Here is a 21,501-nt window from a genome sequence, read left to right as displayed (position 1 = left end):
CAAAAAAGTTGTCCAATTCACAGAGGTTGAGAAAATATATTCACATTTTTGGTGTACAGTCAGCCGGGCTGCTCAATTCAAGGTTTATTGAGTACTGAGCACCAGGTGCTACAAAAGATGAAAAGATAAGCCAGACACAGTCCTTGCCCTTTAGGAGCAATTGTCTAGAACTTTGCTCTCAAACCTTGGTATGATAAGATCTCTTTTAGGGAATTTGTTTAAAGTGCAGATTCTGGGGCCAGCCCAGTGGCACAGTGGTTAGGTTCTCACGTTCCACTTAGGCGGCCCAGGGTTCACCAGTTGGAATCCCAGGTGCAGACCTATGCACCGCTTGTCAAGCCATGCTGTGGCAGGCATCCCACATATAAAGTAGAGGAAGATGGGCACGGATATTAGCTCAGGGCCAGTCTTCCTTGGCAAAAAGAGGAGGATTGGCAGGGGATGTTAGCTCAGGGCTAATCTTTCTCAAAAATAAAATAAAGTGCAGATTCTTGGAACTCTTCCAGACTTATTAACTGAAGTTTTGGTCCTAGAGTCTGGGGATCATCATTGTTTTAAAGCAGGTGATTCTAATACAGGTGTGTGAGGGGGGAGTCAATCCCAGCACCATGATTAACTCTTTCCGTTGGGGTGGCTAAACTGGAATCATGTAGCTTGAAGTCACCACATAGCTACCTGAGAGTGAAGCCACCAAAGAGGAAAGTAGAACCTAGAGTTGGATGAGAAAGACAATGTCCTAAGGATATCACTTGAGTGCCTAGATCAAGCCTTGCCTGAAGTTCATGCCCTGAAATTCCAGGTGCTAAAACAATCAATCCTCTTTCTAATTTAAACTAATTCAAGTTAGCTTTCTTTTGCTTACAACAGAAGGAGTCCTGACATAAATCTTTTATGTTGCCCTCTACCACTTGATGCTGTGGGTGAACAACTTTGAGTCTTAGGCCTTCCCTAGCTCTCTATGCCAATGGTAAGTATGATAAATATGATTTCACAATTATGGCTCAGGCCTGTTCAGGCCTCTCTATTTCACAAGGCCTTGTGCATGGGTGTGATTTACATCCTTCTGTCGGAACAGCCTTTATATAGTTCTATGCACAAAATGTGCACTCAACCAATTTAGATAAGGATACTCTAGATGTCATCTTTCCTGGGAAACCTCCCTGACTCCCACACTTCTAATACCCCGAGTTAAGAGGGCTTCTTGTACTAGTTTCCTATGCTCACCCACATTCTAGCCCTCTTCACTCTGTGATCGTTGCTTCCTGCTTTCCCAAGTGGAGTTCCCTTTGTCTTTTTTTTTTTTTTTGGTGATCTCCAACAGCTGGCCCAGTGCCTGACACAGCGTAAGTACTTGACATACAATTATTGAACGAATGGATGAATAATGAATGATGGTAATTACATAAGTTAGGCAAAACTGGTCTCTTTTCCTGTATTTTCTCTAAGAAGGCTGCAGAAAATCAGTAACTACTTTTAAGACTTCACCTCATTGATCTTGATGCCTTATCTTCCCTTCTATGAGGCACACTTAGATGTTGATCAATTAAAGTATTCAAAATCCAGCAACCCGATGTGAAGTGTTGAAGACATGATAAAGGAAGAATCATTGAAGGAACTGGAAAGTTTGGCTTGGGAAAGGAAGATTCGGGGTTGAGAACAAAACCATCTTCAAATACTTGAAGTGGTTTGCGACCAGGGCAAAAATCAGGCCCACAAATTCAGACTGGGGTTCTTCCGCAGCAGAGAACTCTCACAATTAGGGCTGTCCTTGTCAGACAAGCTGCCTCAGGACTCCCCGAGCGTGTCATGCCCGGGGGGGCCCCTGTAGAGCCCAAAGGCATTTGATGGAGAATCTGTAGGACACTGGGGAGTGGGCATCAGGAATTCAAATACCTGGCCTTGATAGAGGTCTGCTGTCACCGTGAGAACATTAAGTTTTTAGAATCTTTTTAAGAATTCTAAGAATCTTAGAATCTTTTAAGAATCTTTTTTTTTTTTTTTTTGATTCCACTGAACCTTTGGTCCTTGCTTAATGAGCCACCTGCAGATGAAGTGTTCTACCCTCCTCTTGTTCCAGGGCTACGCTGATGGACCAGGCCGCGTGCAGCCCAAAGGCAGGGCTCCGCCTTTGGTTACAACAGGGCTCAGGAGCTGGGGATTATACAACAGATGCCCTATATTCTGCTCACATCCAAGCTTAGGGCTTTATAAGTGTAATCTTTGCTCAAGTAGGCATGAGTGTTTGCGTACATCTTTGGGTAACTTTCGCTTGTCGTCCTTAGGCGGTAACTGATTAATTGAGGAGGCAGGCCCTCCACATGAGAACCAAAGGCTGTATTTGGAAAAGGGTAGTCGAGGGACCACCTGTATCAGTATCTCTTGGGATGTTTTAATAATGCATATTCCTGGGTCCTAGCCAGACTTGCTAAATGAAACTCTCTGGAGGTGGGGCCTAGGATCTGCATTATAGCAAGTGTAGAGGAGGCAAACTAATTTTCCCTCAACTCTTCTGAGTTCTTAGCTGTGATTCCTGTAATAAAAGACAAATCAATAAGAGAAAATGACCAGAGGGTTATTAACATGACTATCTCATGTATGCACAGGAGATATCCAGGAAAAAGTGAGTAACTTAATGAGATGGCTTTAGAATTAAAACCCAAACACCATCTTAATAGGGAAAGGAGAGGGGATTGTAGACCTTTCAGGGGAGAGTTAACGATTTTTAAGAAAGTTGAATAGGCCCTTAGCAGAATCGATGGGAGGTATGATAGTTTGTGACAAAGTTTGTCAGGGTGTGGTATGGCCTTCCTGTCTCCTCTGTTGTGATGAGTCAATCCTCCCTGGCTGATGAAAGTCCCTCTGACAGGAGTGCCTGACAACGGAGCTCCTTTTGGAGGATCTGTCTGTTTAGATTTTTTTAAAGGTTAATTCTTTTTTTTTGGTGATGAATATTGGCCCTGAGCTTACAGCTGTGCCAATCTTCCTCTGTTTCTTGTACATGGGATGCCACCACAGCATGGCTTGATGAGCAGTGTGTAGGTCTACACCCAAGATCTGAACCCACGAACCCTGGGCCACTGAAGCAGAGCACATGAACTTAACCACTACACCACCAGGCCAGACCCTGGAGGATATGTCTTCAGGTAAGATAACGGGAGTTCAGAGAAAGCCTCCCTCTGCATTTGCTGTTTGTCAGTGCCCACAGCTCAAAATAATCAATATAACCAAGACGGCATATTTTGGGGTGGCATGTCTTGAACCCCTACAGCCATATTTTGGGGTGGCATGTTCTGCTGCCCTTCCCAAGCCACCGTAGGCACTAATTGGAAACTCTAAACTTTGAGGCTCATGACTTTAGGAGGTAGCAGAATAGCACTGAGAGGAACTTCCCTCCCCTGAATACAAAAGCTTTCTCTTTGAGGAAATCTGCAGACTTTCTCAAATGTCAAAAGATGCACTGGCCCATTAGGGAATAGATCAGCTGAATTTTTTCACTGCTAATTCTCTGAAAAAATATGCCTTTAATTAAAAAGATACACATCAAATTATATTTTAACTATTCAAGTGTTAAAAAGATATTTTAAATTATAATTATATAGTTCCCTACATATTAAGTAAGCCTTTGGTTTAAAAAGAAATCAGAGACCACAAAAAAAAAATGGTAACTATGTGAGGGTATGGAGGTCTTAACTAACCTTACTGTAGTAATCATGTCACAGTATATATGGGGATCAAATCATAACGTGCACCTTAAACTTACATATGTTATATGTCAATAATATCTCAATAAAGCTGGAAAAAAATCAGAGGGGAAAATTGGGCACTTGAAATGTCATCAAAAAATATTATTAATTAGTATTTTCAAACGTCTGGTGTGATAATCATGAAGAATGAGAAACATGGGAAAGTAAGTGACTTGCCTTCAAGTTCATAGTGAAAAAGTCTTATATCTGTAGTGGAAACCAAGTCACAGGTGCAGTGGAAAAATTACATCATACTTCTCCTTTTATGCTGACGCATTGCACCTCCAAATGGGCACCGTTCCAGGCCATGGTGAGCAAACTAAGCTATGCATGAAAACAGTTCCTGAGATTTACATTTTGTTTGAATTAGGACATATCTGTTCGTCAAGAAATATCTCCTGTCAAGCAGGCTTTGAAAGAGATTGCGGCTCATAATCTGAGATCCCAGAAACACTCTCTGTCGTAATGACTAAAAAATTAAAATGGACATCAAAAGCCCTGAAAGCTAAATGAAAAGACAACTTTCACTGAGAAGATGCGTTCTTGAGACCTAGACTTTTAACAAAGCACAGGATAGCTAACGTATCTGAATCTCAGGATTGTGCTTCAGAAACTCTCATCTTCTAGGTCTGCCTCTATTTGCTACTTTCTGACAAGTACTTGACCTCACGGCATCTCCACTCCTGTCAATCAATCGAGAGCAACTATGTTCAGTGCCGTCTGTGTCCTAGAGGTTCTCACCATGAAGAATTTGTAAATAAAAAGTACTATGAAAACGACAAGTGGTAATATGAATAGAGACCATTTTTCTCGTGTTTTCAAAGAGCACTTTGCCCCCAATCAATGTTTTCTCTATTTATTTCTATTGCTGTTACTAGTAATCATATGGGCCAAAGGCTTACTTATCATCCTGTTCTCACTGACTTCCGAGTTGTCAGTCAAGACAGCATGGTACTCTATCCAGAGTCAAGGGTTTTCCAGCAAATAGCCACAGAAATTGTGGGGGATCGGAATTTGCCACCCCAAAATGTGTCCCTTTAACTTTATTATTTTAAAAACAAAAGACCCTGAAAGAAACTTTGACCTTCCCCCTATCTGCCTTAAAGAATTTAAGAGAGAAGGCCTGTTTCAGGAAGGAGCTATCACCATAGATAACTATGGTGATAGACAGGGAAGAACCTAGCAAGGCCCATTTAATCAAAGTCCCCTCCATGTCCCACTGTCTTTGCAAAGCGTGGCAAGCATTTGTTTATGCCACATTTGCTTTTCCATCTCCATGTGAATTGCCTTCCTCCTCTTTAAATCCCAAAACCACTGCCCCCCACATCCTCTTTTGTCTTTAGCTGAAGATGGTATTTAAGGTGGTGGCTTGGGCCATTTTAACAAGTTAAAAAAAAGGATGGAGGGGCTGGCCCGTGACCTAGTGGTTGAGTTCGGTGCACTCCACTTTGGCGGCCTGGGTTTGGTTCCTGGGCATAGACCTACACCACTTGTCAGCAGCCATGCTGAGGCAGCGACCCACATACAAAATGGGAGAAGATTGGCACAGATGTTAGCTCAGGGTGAATCTTCCTCAGCAAAAAAAAAAAAAAGAAAAAAGATAGAGTCTCTCACATTAAGCAATAAAATGGAGCCAAGCAGACATGAGAAGGAGAGGAACAAAATTCCTCTTTCACAAGGAACTCTTGAATTCATTAAATACCTGAAATGCATCTGCAAGTTTTCTCAAGGAAGATAAGATTATCAGGACAGAGACCCCATTCCTGTCAAGGTCAGCTCCCACATTCCTAAGTTTAATGGTTTATTTCAACCAACCCTCACACTGATAATCATCTTGCTCCTGGAATTTGTTAAAAGACATTCTTTCCTTTTTTTTTCTTTGCTTTTGTTAGCCAGGACTATAAATCTTCCTTCTCCCTTCAACAGCCAGAACACAATTCAAGTGTTCCTTGAATCTGTGCCTCCCAGGGTGCAGTCCTAACAAACCCCAAATCAACTTGTTGTTTGAAGTTTACCACTGTCTGCCTCATAATTGATCGACACCTCTGAGTGCTCACATTACAGTCATGTGCTGTGTAATGACGTTTCAGCCAATGCCAGACCACAGGTACGACGGTGGTCCCGTAAGATTAGTACCATATAACCTAGGTGTGTCATAGGCTATACCAACTAGGTTTGTGTATGCACACTCTGTGATGTTTGCACGATGACAAAATCACCTAAGGAGGCATCTCTCAGAAAGTATCCCACTGTTAGGCGAGGCGCGACTGTTTTTCATATCTGTAAGAGAAGCTGCTATAGCAACTGAGGTCATTCTTCCAGGCCTTTGGGAGGATTATTTAGCAAGTTAATTTCTGGGTATGCTTAGTCTAAGTTTTCATTTTATAGGGAAAATGCTTTTTGGGTATTAAAGAGATACAGACTAAAGAGATGCAGGCATAATAGAATTATTAGGTTAATTACTTCCTTTTAGAAGGAACCCTTCAAACTCGATAAAAGGAAACAAGTGAAGGTGTCCCAAGGGTTCTCTCAGTCCATTATGTCATTTTCTTGATATGTTTCCCCTTCTGACTTCCATTTGGACTTGTTTTGCTCTTACAGAGAAGAGGACATGGATCAGCAAATTTGCTCAGGAGCTGAATAAAGAGCTGAAGCAAGGCCTAGGAAAACTTGGGCTCCCCAACTACGTATTAGACAGTCTTCTCTTCTCACGCCTAGATTTCCATCTGCAATCTCATCCATTTCCATGTCTCTGATTTCTACTTATCACAGATGACTCCCAAATGGAACTCTCTAGTACGGACCTATCTGAGCTCCAGACCCACAAATACAACTGTCTTCACTGTCTTCCTGACATTGCCAAGTGGAGATGTTTCCGAATTCCTCAAACTCACGACCTCCTTTCCCACGCCCAGGCTTGCTCCTCCTCCAGTGTTGTCTATGTCGCAGAATGAGTCTACTGTTCACCCAGTTACACAAGCCAGACACCTAAGGATCATCCTTGACACAGCATTCTCTTCGTACCCTCACCACTCCTCATTTACTTCTCCAAAATACATCTCAAACTCATCCACTCTGCCCTTCTCCAAGGCCAACTCCCTAGGCGTGATACCATCACCTCTTGCCCAGACAACAGCAGTCACTTCCTAATTGGTTTCCCAGTACCCACTCTTCCCATCCTTTCAACTAGTTCTCATGCTAGAGCTCAAGTGATTGTTCTGAAATGCAAATATATTCATGTTAACACACACACACACACACACACACATCGCACAGAGCTTTCCTCCTTCGTTAACACTTCAGTGACTTCCTTTTTCTCTTATCATTAACATAAAAAATTTCAACATGGCCTATGAATCTCTGCATGTTCTGGTCCCATCCTACTTCTCCAAACTAATCTTAATTCCACTCTACCACTTACTAACTGTATAACCTTGGATAAGTGATTTAACTTCTCTGTGCCTCAGTTTCTGCATCTGTAAAATGGGAATAATTGTATCTTCCACTTAGGATTGTTGTGAGGATCCATATAAAGTGCTCAGAACTTATTTAGTAGATACTCAACAAATGTTAGCTCTTATTAGCACATCTTAGTTCTTTTCAGTCTTTCCCTTCAGTCTTCAGAGGACCGTTTTTCCTCAGAGGTGTCATACTTCCTTCCACAATAGGACATCTGTGTGGCCTGCAAAGCCTAAAATATTTATTAACTGGCCCTATATCTGGCCCTTCAGCATACAGAAGTTTACTGACCCCTGAGCTAGGCAATTGATGTAGTTCTGTTATTGCTATTAAATGAATAGGGTAACTATTTAAAAATATATATTTTAGAGTAGGAAGAGAAAAAAGTCAATAGCTAAGGAATTTGGGGGAGTGGTTAAAGGCCGTACTGGAAAAGTACATACACTGATTGTTCCCTCCATGTAGAAATAACTTCGGTATTCAGATTTTACTAATTATCAGCATCCGTATAATATAGTAAGTTCTTCGGAAAGGTTGCAGTTAGGAGAAAGAGCTTTCGTTTCTTTAACTCTAAGACTGAGGACAGAAGGCTTAGAGTCAAGGTCAGTTTATTCCTCCCTTCTTCATGTCTGCCCTACCCACAATGCCTTTAGCTGCCTGCGGATGGCCAGGCCACCAGCTGCTCTTTGCACATTAAGCTAAAACAAGCAGGGACTCCATGTGAGCAGGAGCAGTTGAAAAGTGTAAACGAGCGAGCTGAGTGACTCATGACTAACACTTGGCAGAATCAGCGGGACACCGGGTTGCAGACCGATTACCTCAGCCCTGAACAGAACGGCAGGCGTGATACTGGAGCCAAGGAAAGTGCCAGTGGAAAAAAAAAGACGCATTTTATAGCTAAACACAGAGAAATAACAGATTTCCTTTGTCTGTAGAAGTGTCTCTAGACTTGGCTATTGTGATTAAAGTTGCCCTTGAAAAAGAAAGCAATTAACTTAGGATTTGACAGAAAGTTGAGAATTCCAAGAGGAAGGAAGAACGAGCGTGCAGGAAGAACAGTCGACAGGTCAGAGGGGGCGGCTGTGAGAATTTTCACGTTTTGGACCTCGTCATTTTGTTTACGTAAGAAGCTTATTTGCTCACTGTTAGTAGAAGGAATGCCCTCGACCTCTTTTCCCTTTGCCCCCACCGTGTTCCGCTGGTCGGTTCAGTCAGCCCGCCCAAGAGTGTGGACGGGGGCCCAGTTCCCACCTAGGCACTGGGCATCCCACGGTAGAAAAGCAGACAGAAATCCTGCCTTCACAGGGCACGCAGTCGGGCGAGAGAAGAGAAACCACAAACCCAGGAAATCAGTGCATCCTATGATATCTAGAGGCTGATGGATGTGATGGAGAAAGTAAAGCAGGGAGAAGAAGGGTAGCAGCGAAGGGGTGGGTCTAACCTTAAACAGCGTGGTCAGCAGAGGCCTCTCTGAGAGGGTGACACGGGAGCCCTGCGCATGTCAGGGACGAGGACTTCAGGCGGAGAGAGCTTGAGTGCAAAGGTTCCCAGATGAAGCGTGCCTGGCCCAGTGAAGGGACTGTAAGGAGCGTGGGGGCAAAGGGGAAGCAAGTGAGGAGGAGAGTAACTGGGAATGGAGTCAGGGAGCTGAGGGGCTGGAGGCTGGACCACACAGCCTCGGAGGCTCTGCCTTTTCCTTTGGGTGAAATGAGCAAAATCCTCCCCTTTAACGTGAAGGTCTAAGCTCTAGGATTGAAATCCACCCCTAAACCTCCTTATCTTCTGCCACCCTGTTTTGTCCCTAATCATTCTCGCCCTCTCTGAACATCCCCGTAACACCAAGGCCACCATTAGTGGCGGGGAGTGAGGCACTAGCCTCCGGTGCAAAATATAAGGGGTGCTGAAATCTCAGGGTTACTGACACTCCTTCTGCCTCAGTCTCTGACACGGCACAGAGCAGCACTGTGGTTGATCCTATCTTTATTTACATTGGTGACATTTTGTTCATCATGGAGTTTTGGCATTAATTTAGATTTTAAAAAATATTGCATGAAATATTATTTGATTACTGAGACTTTTTGGGACTCTTCCCCTTAACTTCTGTGCCCAAGGCGTGTGCCTCACTCCCCTAATCCTAGTCCTCGCCCTGAGGCTCTCTCTTCTCCCCGCTTCCCCAGCGTCAGGCTAAACCAACGGTCTATAAACAGTAAAGGCCAAAGAGTAAATATTTAAGGTTTTTCAGGCCATACAGTCTCTGCCACACTCTGCCACTGGAGCACAAAAGCAGCCATAGAGAATAAGCAAACAGTGAGAGTAGCTGTGTTCCAGTATGTCAAAGGACGTGACCTTCAGGTGACCTGTGAGCTGGACCCAGGGGATTGGAAGCCTCTCACTTGGTCCCTCGTCCTTGGAACGTACCCTATGCCCACTGTTCCCACAGTGGGAGCCGTTTCAAGGACGCAGCCTCGAGAGAGTAATGTGTTGCTAAGACCATCTGGATGGTATAAGCAACTGAACCCAGTTAAGGCCTCTATATAAACTTTTGAGATTATGGTGGACGGGGGCAGAGATCTACTCATCTCTCAGCTGCCCAGACAAGCCTCATATGTCAGTTCCCTTGCTCATCTGATCTGCCACCTACCAATTTGTCTTCAGGCTCTCCTTGCCCTCTGTGTGCAGTGGCCAGTTTCAGATTTCACCTGGGGAACTCCCGAGGTTGCAAGCCAACAGAGTAAAACTTTATTAATGGACACAAACTTGAATTTCATGTAATTTTCACATGTCATGAAATATTATTCTTCCTTAGACTTTTCCCCCCCCATCATTAAAAAATGTAAAAATCATTCTTAGCTCACGGCTGTACAACAACAGGGGGCAAACCAGGTTGGGAAGCCTTGATCTAAATGGTCAATGCCGAGACTGCACTTTCAAAAGTGTTTTCTCACTTCTTGTAGTTTGTCAAGCACTTGCAGCTTACCACATTGAGGGAAAACTTCCAGGGCCTCAGTGTTTGGCACCCGCTTTCTCCTGAAACTTGTTGTCCTCTCCCAAATACACACTGTGTAGAACCAGACCGGTCTCCTTACTGTCGTCTAGCAAACCAGGTTCATTACTTGCACCTACTTTTGACCTTGTTGCTCTTTCTCTCTGGGATCCCCTCCCTTCTCTCTCCAGCATCCCGGCAGCATCATTCTCCTTGGCTGACTCCACTGGCCAGCAGTGGCCTCTTTTTCTCCGAACTCCTACTGCAGTTGCCAGTAATTCCCCAGTTAGTTCTTAATCCTACCATGTCCCTGTTTTTCTGTGTCTCATATGTGTCTGTATCATGTTCTGGATGTGATTCCTTCCCCTCTGTGACTCCTTCAGAGCGCCCAGGCCAGAGCTGAGCACGTGGCAGAGCCTGATGCTCATGACCTGACCAGCTCTATGTAGTATTATCGTATCTTCTCTTAAAATCAACTTTCACATCGTCAAATAGGACTGATGACATTCTTAGGACATTTCCTCTGAATTTCCGGGGGTGATCATTTTGACTGGATGCACAGGTATCTGTGTTCTCTTGCTTCCTTTACTCTGTGATTCGTGGCGTTTTTGTGCTACGTGATTTCCAGACTGTTATCCCACTGCCCTCTGATGTACTTCTACCCTTCCTCCTGCTTTTTCCTGACTCACCAATTTACTAAATGACACCCTTAGGTTAAACAGAGACCTGTTTGACTGTGTTCAGTCACTGGAAGGGAAAAAGGAATAGTCACTTATTAAACACCCACTTAGGTGGCAAGCAGTCTGCTAGGAACGTTACCTAAGGCGGGAATACTCTTTTTGCTTTTCAGACGAGGAGACTGAGGTTCAGAAAAGCTCATGGGCTGGCTCCGTGGCCGAGTGGTTAAGTTCGCGCGCTCTGCTGCAGCGGCCCAGGGTTCGGATCCTGGGCGTGGACATGGCACCTCTCGTCAGGCCACGTTGAGACGGCGTCCCACATCCCACAACTAGAAGGACATGCAACTAAGATATACAACTGTGTACAGGGCGGGTTTGGGGAGATAAAGCAGAAAAAAAAAAAAGATTGGCAACAGTCGTTAGCCCAGGTGCCAATCTTTAAAAAAAAAAAAAAGAAAAGTTCAATAACTCATCTAAGCCTGAGTAGTAGAAATGTAACAAAACACTCAGGAGGTAACTGGAGGGCTCTGAAGAGGTTTAACCTCACCCAGAGGACTGAGGAAGTCAGCTCTCTTCCTGCACCTGCCTCGTCTCTGTGTGTCCCCCGCCCCACCCTCACTCCTTGCAAACTTTCTAATATTCAGGCTGCATCATGAGATAACGTGTCAAGCTCACAGCACAGAGTCTGACACAGGATACTCACCCCAAAAGTATTGTGTTCTTTTTCTTGATCTCTTCTACTTCTATCTCCAACTTCTACACACCTCTTTAAAACTGAATGGTTATTTTAAATCCATACCTAAATTGTCATTCATACTATGACTTACCAAATTACATTTAAAGTAGAAAGCCAGAAGGGCAAATACTTAAATGTATGAGCTGCGGGACACGTAATCTAGGATGTGGTATTTGTGGTAGATGTTCTGCAAATTCTTGTTGAGCTGAATTGGCACTTGAGAAATTTCTCCGGAATTAAATTTCTCCTGCGTTTGGCTGAATCTTGGTGCTCCTGTGTTCTACTCCTTAAAATGCTTCCCCATTGCTTAACAGAGTTCATTTGGAGGGCGGGGCCTCCCAGACCTGCCATGGCCTCCTATCTCTCCAGCTGGTCACCTGGACTTCTATATGCTTTCCAGACCCCAGGCAAACTGGCCTAGTCAACCTCTTCAGACAGAAGGGTTTAAAGATCTTTGACTTTTTGACTTTAAAACTTGAATATTGTATAGGAAATCACTCTACAGATCTCACCTTACCTGCGTTTCTTCATTCACGCCATTTCTCCTTTTCGGATACCTTTGTATCAACTTCTGTCAATTGAAATCTTCCACATTCTTTAAGGCACTTTGCAGTGACAACATCCTCCATGAAACCTCCTCTGACCTCTTTGGCCAAATGTGATCCCTCCTATCTCTGAGTGCCTATACCCCTTCATTCGCTCCCCAACCATGATACTCTTCATTTATAACCTCTACTATAGTGGTTAGTGCACATGCCTCATCTGGTCTGTTAGATTTACCATCTTGAAACAGAAATTCCATCAAGTTTCTCAAGTGGTGCCTTGTGTAAGTGGGCTACTCAGTAAATGGGAATTAAATGAATGAATGGAAAGTGAACACAGAGACAACACAGGTAGTCCCCTCCTCCTTTTAGAGAAAGGACTTTAAGCTACTCTACAAACCACTTATAGAGGATACTTCCTTAACTAGAAAGCGATTTTTTTTCATTACCTAGGAAATAATTTTTCATTTTTTTTGGTGGAGACTGAAGTTTGGAAGGAAATATTTTAAAGTTCTACTTGGGAGCTAAGAAAATGAGAGCAAGCGTCAAGCTTTTTATTTACTACAAGTATTATAATAAGAAAGTAAAGTTACACTCTTGTGTTGTCAGCTCACCCGACCACAAGAATATTTCAGTTCTTGGCGTTGCTCCTGAAATAGGAGAAAGGGATGATGAAATAATGATGAGGCCCCTCCTTCAAACAGCAGGTGTTAGAAGAAATAATCCCTACTTCTGATGTAACAACCAGGGAGACACAAACCTACTTCTGATGACAAGGGCATGGGGAAAAATATTTGACGTCAATTGAGCTCTGATCACAAGGTGGGCAGCAGTGGTCGTTATTTGTGACTCATTTTAGGTGCGTCCTTAAACCCCAAGCATACTTCTGTCTCTTCCCTGGGATAGGGGCTGCCTTCCTGGGTCCCCTGGAAGCAGTTTCTGATTGAGGGTGTGAAAGTGACTTGTCATATATTCCGAGGAAAACTCCACAGGAATGGGGAAGAGCAACCGGGAAGAGAAGGAGGCCAAGAAGGGGTAGATATTGAGTGAAGTCCTGTGGAGGGTAATTTTGGCTCAATCCCATAAGGAATGCTGGAGACACTACAGGTCAAGGCTGTCTAACAGAAACATGAGACAAGCCACCTAATTCATTTTAAATGTCAAAAGTATCTACATTTAAAAAGGAGGTGAAATTAATTTTAATAATGTTTTAATTAACCCACTATATAAAAAGCATTATCACTTCAACATGTATCAATATAAAATTATTAACAGGACACTACATTCATCAAACTAATTCTTTGAAATCCAACCTGTACTTGACACTTTCAGCACATCACAGGAGGGATTAGCCACATTTCAAGTGCTCAGTAGCCACATACGCTGGCTCTCGTTTTGGACGGAACAGGTCTAGGTGATTCCTCAGGGTTATGCTGATCAGGCTAAGGGAGCTGAAGTATTTTTATCTCTGCACTCCTTGGTTAAGGGCAGGCCCTGGGCATGTAATCTCAGCTACTTCCTTGCAGGCAGGCAATCTGAGGTGAGTCCTACAGCCTAGGAGAAATGAGCACTTCTCTTCCAGCTCTAAGTTTTAAAATCACAGGAGGGGCCGGTCCGTGGGCGAGTGGTTAAGTTCACACACTCAGCTTCGGCAGCCCAGGGTTTCGCTGGTTTGCATCCTGGGCGGGGACATGGCACTGCTCATCAGGCCATGCTGAGGCAGCGTCCCACATTTCACAGCCAGAGGCACTCACAACTAGAGTATACAACTATGTACTGGAGGGCTTTGGGGAGAAGAATAAAAAAAAAAGAAGATTGGCAACAGTTGTTAGCTCAGGTGTCAATCTTTAAAAAAAAAAAAAAAATCACAGGACAATTGGCCTGCTTGGGTTTTGGGTCTATTTTTGGAACCAACTACAGAGACCAGGAGAATTAGTGTCAGAATTTGTCCAGTTGGGTCACGTGCTCATGATAATTTTCCCTCCACCCTTCTGAGTTCTTAGCTGAGATCCCTGTAATAAAAGACAGATTGACAGAGAAAAGTGAAAAGAAGATTATTAACATGTATACCTCATGTATACATGGGAGACACCCAGGGAATAATGAGTAACTCTCTGAAGTGGCTTTGAATTCAGGCTTAAGTACCATTTTAATAGGGAAAGGGAAAGGGGAGATGAAGGCCTCTTAGGGGAGAGCAAACGGTTTTTAGGAGAGATGAATGGGCCCTTAGTGGAATAGATGGGAGGTGTGATAGTTTGTGACAAAGTTTGTCTGGGTGTCGTGTTGACTTCTAGTCTCCCCTTCTGTGATGAGTCAGTCCTCCCTGGTTGGTGCAACTCCGGGAGGAGAAGTAATGACTTTGACTTCCTTTGGGAGGATCTGTGTTTAGGCAGATAAGGGGCGTTCACTGAAAGCCTCTCCCTGCATTTGCTGTTTTTCAAGTGCCCACACCTCAAAATAATATGCCAAAGCAGCATATTTTGGGGTGGCCTGTCCTGAACTCCAGTAGTCACATTCTGGGGTGGCACATTCTGCTACCCTTTACTCACCTGTAACCAAGAGTAAACAGAAGAAATTTAAGGCAGGAGCATAGTATAGATATACTCACTGGGGGCAATTATGTTATCTACACATCTATTCCAGTGTCGTCCATTGTCGGCATCCAATTTTTTCTTAATTAGTAGAATATTTTATTAGAAATCCATTCTTTTCTATAGAATTATACAATTTAGGCTTAGTTTTATACAAGTCAACACAGCTAATAGTGTTCAAAAGATTGATTTGTTCTTGAGATATGTGGAGACATTTCCATTCTGAATCCAGGTTAATCTCACGGGTGGTGGTTCTTAGTGTTGTTATTTTTAAGAAGTTTCAAGAAAAAGAACATGATTTTTACAAAACCCGAAAGACACGAGACTTTCTAGGGAGTTCCAATATTTGTCTCTATCATTTCTGGGTGACTTAATTTCTTGGGATCCATAGTCCCTTTCAGATATTCCTGAAGTCCAAGGCTTCCCACATATTTGGTGATTTCAGCGCATCTTGAGGTTTGCACTCTCATGGAAGTCCTCATTAATTTCGACCATGACTCATTTATCTAAGGATGTGACTCTTTTTTGATGATATGATTTTACATCCATCGAATGTTTCTGCAAGTCTTCAAGATTCCATTGCAGTCAAGGCAATTCACTAGTAGGAGGACATTCCATAAGTTTATTTACTTATTTTTCCTGAGGAAGATTTGCCCTGAGCTAACATCTTTTCCCAATCTTCCTCTATTTTGTATGTGAGCTGCTGCCACAGCATGGCTGCTGACAAGTGGTGTAGATCCACGCCTGGGAACTGAACTCAGGCTACTGAAGCAGAATGAACTGACCTTAACCACTAGGCAACCAGGACTGGCCCCATAAGTTTAATTTAATTATAAATAAATTCCCGTGTTTCTTTGAGAAAATTAGGATGTTTTGTGTGTACCAAGAGTGAAGGCTCCAGAATCAGACCGTCTGGGATGATACTCCAGTCACACCACTTCTAGGTTGTGTGACTTTGGGCAAATTACTTTACATCTTAACATCTCAATTCCATCTTATATCAATAGGGATAAAAATTGTCTCTACTTCATAGTGTTGTGGTGCTGATTCAACAGAACCACTGTGTGGATCTCTAATGCACTGCCTGTCACTTAGAAAGATTTTAATAAATATTAAGTAGTGAGCAGTAAAAGTAAGATGTATCATGGTTTGAATTTCTCAGACTTCAACAGGAGATGGTTTATTATATCCCTTCAATGATTTTCCATAACTCAACCATCTGAATCTCCATATTCGGATCCAACTTTTCCTACACGTTATAAGTTAGTGACGGCTAAGGACACGAGTGTGGAGAAAATTCTCATAAAACTTCATGACACAATGATGAACTTTCCTGGTGAACACTATAATGGGAATAGCCTTCTATTTTGACTTGAATACACTGTTTTATGCTTTCCCTCCAAACTTTCTTTGTGGTTCCCACATTGACAGAGGACTAGGTGGAGTGAGAGGGAAGAAAATGTCTGGGAAACGGAGTACAATGGTCCCCAATTTACCATGGTTCGACTTTCTATTTTTCTACTTTATCATGGTGTGAAAGCGATATGCATTCAGTAGAAACCATACTTCAAATTTTGATCTTTTCCCGGGCTGGCAATATGGCTACCATCCTCTCTCATGATGCTGGGCAGCAGCAATGAGCCGCAGCTCCCAGTCAGCCACGTGATCACAAGGGCGAACAACCGATAAACTTACAATCCTTCTGCACCCACACAACCATGCTGTTTTTCACCTTCAGTACAGTATTCAATAAATTACATCAGGGGCTGGCCTGGTGGCACAGCGGTTAAGTTCACACATTCCGCTTTGGTGGCCCCAGGTTCGCTGATTTGGATCTCAGGTGCAGACATGGCACTGCTTAGCAAGCCATGCTGTGGCAGGCATCCCACATATAAAGTAGAGGAAGATGGGCATGGATGTTAGCTCAGGGCCAGTCTTCCTCAGCAAAAAGAGGAGGATTGGCAACAGATGTTAGCTCAGGGCTAATCTTCCTCATTAAAATAAAAAGTAAATAAATTACATGAGCTACTCAACACTTTATTATAAATAGGCTTTGTGTGAGATGATTTTGCCCCACTGTGAGCTAATGTAAGTGTTCTGAGCACGTTTAAGGTAGGCTAGGCTAAGCAATGATGCTTGGTAGGTTAGATGTATTAAATGCATTTTTGACTTAGGGTATTTTCAAGTTACGATGGGTTTATCAGGACATAACCCCACAGTAAGTCAAAGAAGATCTGTATTTACCTGAAAAAAACAGTTCAAACAAGAAGAGACGGAGATAGTTACATGATAAGTTTAAGATCCCTACCCACTCACTAGCACAGAGGCTTGAGAGTAGGTTTAGATAGGTTCTAGAAAATAAATGTTTGTGCATAGTTTCACTGAATTATTAAACACTGCCACTAGGGCCCGCTTCATAATTTGTGGCCCACTGCAAGACGAAAATACAAAGCTCCTTGTTCATAAAGTAGAAAAAAAGGGCAACTAAAGTACTAAAACATAAAGCTTTTTCTTTTCTTCCACAATCTCTTTTCCAATTCGTCGTGGTGTTTTTATTTGCTATTTAATGTTGTTCTAAGTAAAAAAATTAGAATTCTAAATTATTAGGACAAATTTTACCATTCGTCTTTACATTGCGCAGTGCCGGTTTTAAACACAGATAGAAGCATTTAATTCATAGGCAAAATCATTGAAATCATGCAACTTCTATTTGGTAGCTTTTATATGCATATTTGGTCCTTATCAGAAGAGTGGAAACACTGCACAAAACTAACTCAACTGTTTTGTTCCACTTCTTGATACCGGCGTGTTCTACCAACACACTCATCTCGGCCTAATGACAAGGAAGGACTGAAAGGAGAAGGAGCTACAGGTTGCCCTAACTTTCCTTTTCTTCCTGTGTCATTATTTTCAGCATAAGTGATTGGTTAATACTGAGAAAGAACAGCAGTGAGAAAGGGTGTGATAGGGTTCCTTGCTCTTTGTGTTTCTTAGAATGTCGTCGCCTTCTCTGTGTGTTGGAAGCCAAGTTCTGGTTCAGAGAGTGTGGCTCTAGGGGCTGTCAGTGTCCCCACTTACTCAGCTGTAGATGAACCTGTTTACCTCATACGACCTCTAAGCCTCATCGAACTCCCACACCTCACGGATCCCATGGAATTTGGTGCTCACGGGGCATCTCGAACACCATATTTGAATACGGTGGCAAGAAATAGCAGGCATATTGCGTGGATCTCCCCTACTCACCTGCATGCCCCAGTGTTCCAGCAGACTTCACTTACAAAACACAAGTTCAAAGGTAAAGTTGTTAAGAATTTCAAGGCGGCGGCAGCGGAGCATTAAACTAAGCTCAGGGCCTTCTGAGAGCAGGGCCTGTGCAACCGAGCACACTGGTTACACACCCAGGAAGCCGGCCCTGCCTGCCGCGTGTGTTCAGACCAAACATCTCAAATGCCTTGCTGGTTGTCGAAAGCCTCCTCATTGACACCTGAAATCTCTTCTCTTCTTATTCCTTGGTAACAGAATCCCAATTTTATTTGGGATTGTAAGGTGCTCAGCTAAAAACTACACTTTTTTTTCGCCTTCTGTAGCTACTATGGCCAAGTGAACAAATTTTGATTAATCAGATGCATGTAGAAATGTTGGATGGGATTTGAGGGACAGTAGCCTCATTCATCCTTCCAGCTGCTTGGAATACAGTTGTGACAGCTGGAACTCTAGCAGTCATCTTGGAAAATGAGGTGACCTTGAAGATGGTAGTTAGGTTCTTGAATGAAGAAAACAGAAGGTGCCTGAGTCTCTGGAAAACCAGGAAGCTGCCACACAAGCCCTTGGCTGCTCACCTCTGGACTTTTTATGTGTGAGAGAAATAAACTTGTATCTTGTTAAACATTATCATTTGGCAGTTTTATTACATGCAGGTGAAACTAATCCTAACTTACAGGGAAATCTCCACTGGTTCACACAGGTTAACAAATTAAGTTAGACAATGTTTTCCATACAAATCTTGGGCAGTCCTCAATTCATAATTGGGCAATATCTTCAGAAGCCCTTGGCTTGAGCGGCAACCATTTCTAGGATTCAGAGGCACTTTTCTTCTTTCTTCCCAGTTCAGGACCATGTTCTGGGACTCTAAGAGAGCTGGTAGACTCCAGATAAATGTAGCATTATAATGCAATGCGTTATAATGACAATGATGTAGTGATAATATAACACGTGAGTGTAACATTTTATATTTTTTCTAAGTGATTGAAATACCAATATCTTGCAATGAGCATGGGAAAGAAAATCACTAATATCTTTAAGGATAATTATAAGACTACCTATAGAAAAGAGATGTCAGCCATTAATCTGCCAACCATAAAAATTAGGTCAAGTGTTTTCACGAAGGGTAAAAAAAGAGCTCAGATTGACTAACACTGCCATCTAGAGTTAAAATTCAAAACTGCCATTTCTTATCTATGAGGAGACTCAGAGGTCAGAGTTTGAGTAGGTGGGTTTTTTCTCCCACTGACTTCTACTAGCTATCTGAATTGTCCACTTGTGAAGAACCACTGGACGGCATTCGCCAGGGAGCCACCTGGACATAATTGGGACGGAGGTTGGAGTGTAATCACAAACGAAGCTAATACCTGCAGTGCGCCCCATTTTTCACTTGCCGGTCTGAGGGCTCTCCCGGCTAAGTAGCAGAGAGGATGGGCTTTGAACTCAGAAGCACAGGGGTTAAAGCAGAAGTGAGTGTGGAAAGAAGATGGCAGAGGAAAGCAATGCACTTGCCACAGGCCCCTCTCTTCTCAGATGCCCTTCCACCTGATCCTCAGGGATTGCCCTCAGGCCTCTTTTCCCCTCTCCTAACTGGTTTAGTCCATCTTTCCTCAACTCCATGTGCTCCACGATGCTCTTTTCTTAGTTCATCCCCCTCCCTCATCCCCTTTCTCACTTCCGTCTCACCTCACTTTGAGTCAATGCTGTTTGGCGGAAAGAGGGAAGAGAAAGGAGGCATGGTTTGAATCTGGGGTTCCCCATTTATCTTACTATTTATCTGAGCAAGTCACTAAAATGTTCTGAGGCTTGAGTTATTCACATCAGTATGGGGGTACATAATATGGAGGAGTATTTAATAGGGTGGTTGCAAAGTTTAAGTGAGGAAATATATTGTGAGAGAAATTGGCATGTGGTAGGTTGATAGGAAATTTTATTTCCTTTCCATTCTCTCATTCTCCAGCCCTCTATAAATCACTGTTTAGGGGAAAATTAGTAAAAAAGAAAAACAGGTTATTGCTGTGTAATATAAGGTACAAATAATCTTCAAAGTTTGATTTTAAAGATATGATGATGGTCAATTTCAATCGATTTTCTGTTTCTTACCTGGGTGTTCTCTGAGAAAGAGAAACGCATTAGACATGGTTGTGTAGTGGAAAGAAAAGCCATGGGCTGTTCCACTTACTCATCTGTAATTAGAGACAAATCGCTTTCACCTCTCTGAGCCGAAGTTCCTCTGAAATAGGGACAGTCTTCCCTCTCATGCCTGCTTCCTCTGTGCTTATGAGGACAGCAGGTAAAATGGCTGGAAGGAGTTCGTAAAGTCTAAAGTAAATACCAACATGAGTAATAATTATTATCTTTTGTTTGCTCCATGTTATACCCATAGCGGAAATTCAGTAAAGATTTAAAAAAAAAAATAACCATGAATTTTACCTAATTAATTACCCTGATAGTCACTGAGCGCCAGCTGCCATATTTAGCACGTACTGTGTAACACTTTGCTAGGCTTTGGGGAGGCTACAAAGATGATTAAGGTCCCTGGCAGGGTTGGTTGGGCAGAGATGGAATAATACAGCAATCCAGAGTGAACTTAGTATCAGGCTGGGGAGTGTGTGTGCACTATGGACATCATTTGTCGTAGGAGCCCAGAAAGCAGTCACTGATATTGTGGAGTCCAAGAAGTCCGTCATAGAGAAGAGGCTTTGAGACATATGTATTTTTGTAAATAGAAATGGGGAAAAGAAAATTCCAGGCAGAAGATATAGAATGAACAAAGGCATGGATTTGGGAAAAAAAGCAAGTAGGAAAAGGCAAGTTTTTCATTGTGACAGTGGTCCCAGTGCATGTTACGTGTGTACGTGTGCATGTGTGTGTGCGCGTGTGTGTATGCCTGTAATTGTTGGTCAAATGCAGCTGGAAAGGTCATTTACAAACAGATCACGGAGGGCCTTAAGTTATACACAAAAGGTTTCGTATTTATTTTTTCTGTAGCAATAGGCCTGCAAACATTAAAAAAGGTAAGAGATATAATCAGGAGTGTTTTTTCTGCAGATAACTTGGTAGAACTTAAAAGATCCATTAGAGATGCCAGATATTAGAGATGGAAACATGCGAGATGTTATTGCAAAAGACCTGAACTAGGGTAGGAATGGTGGAGATAGAAAACGGATGGAAAATGAGACGTTGCTGATATGAGCTTGCATCTTTCAGCAACTAATTGGTTAGGGGAGGATTTTGGAAAGGGAAGGGAATATAAGATGAATTGTCTTCTGTTCATTGATTTTATCCTGACTCAGTGAGCCGCCTTTCTGAGTTTTCTGGTAGCTCACTGTTTCTTCATGACGGCTATTTCGAATTCTTCATGGGTTAGAGCACAATCTTCCATGAATTTATGTTTGGTTTCCGAAGAACCGTTATTTTCTTTTTGCGATGCCACGTTACCGTAGTTGTTTGTGGTGCTTGCTGAGTTATTCCTCTGCCGGAGCATTTGTCATGGCAAACACTTTTCT

The 21,501-nt window shown here is 42.8% G+C and overlaps 1 protein-coding gene across 3 annotated transcripts in view; it reads left to right on the top strand.

The window, feature by feature from the left end:
• The first annotated feature begins 1,024 nt into the window (after window positions 1-1,024).
• The window catches only part of HERC6 (HECT and RLD domain containing E3 ubiquitin protein ligase family member 6), a 77,322-nt gene continuing 56,845 nt past the window's right edge, over window positions 1,025-21,501 (top strand). Inside the window, exons 1-2 of one of the 3 annotated variants that reach the window (XM_070614323.1) lie at window positions 1,025-1,343; window positions 3,016-3,143. In XM_070614323.1, the coding sequence (XP_070470424.1) occupies window positions 3,092-3,143 (52 nt within the window). In that variant the 5' untranslated portion in view covers window positions 1,025-1,343; window positions 3,016-3,091. The remainder of the gene's footprint in view (window positions 1,344-3,015; window positions 3,144-21,501) is intronic. The other 2 variants (XM_070614327.1, XM_070614324.1) reach the window with 2 other exon arrangements.

This window comes from Equus przewalskii, chromosome 3 (assembly GCF_037783145.1).
Source record: "Equus przewalskii isolate Varuska chromosome 3, EquPr2, whole genome shotgun sequence".
In the NCBI taxonomy this organism is placed as follows: Eukaryota; Metazoa; Chordata; class Mammalia; order Perissodactyla; family Equidae; genus Equus; species Equus przewalskii.
Note: the sequence above shows the minus strand (reverse complement) of the source record. Positions and strands in the feature narration are given on the sequence as shown.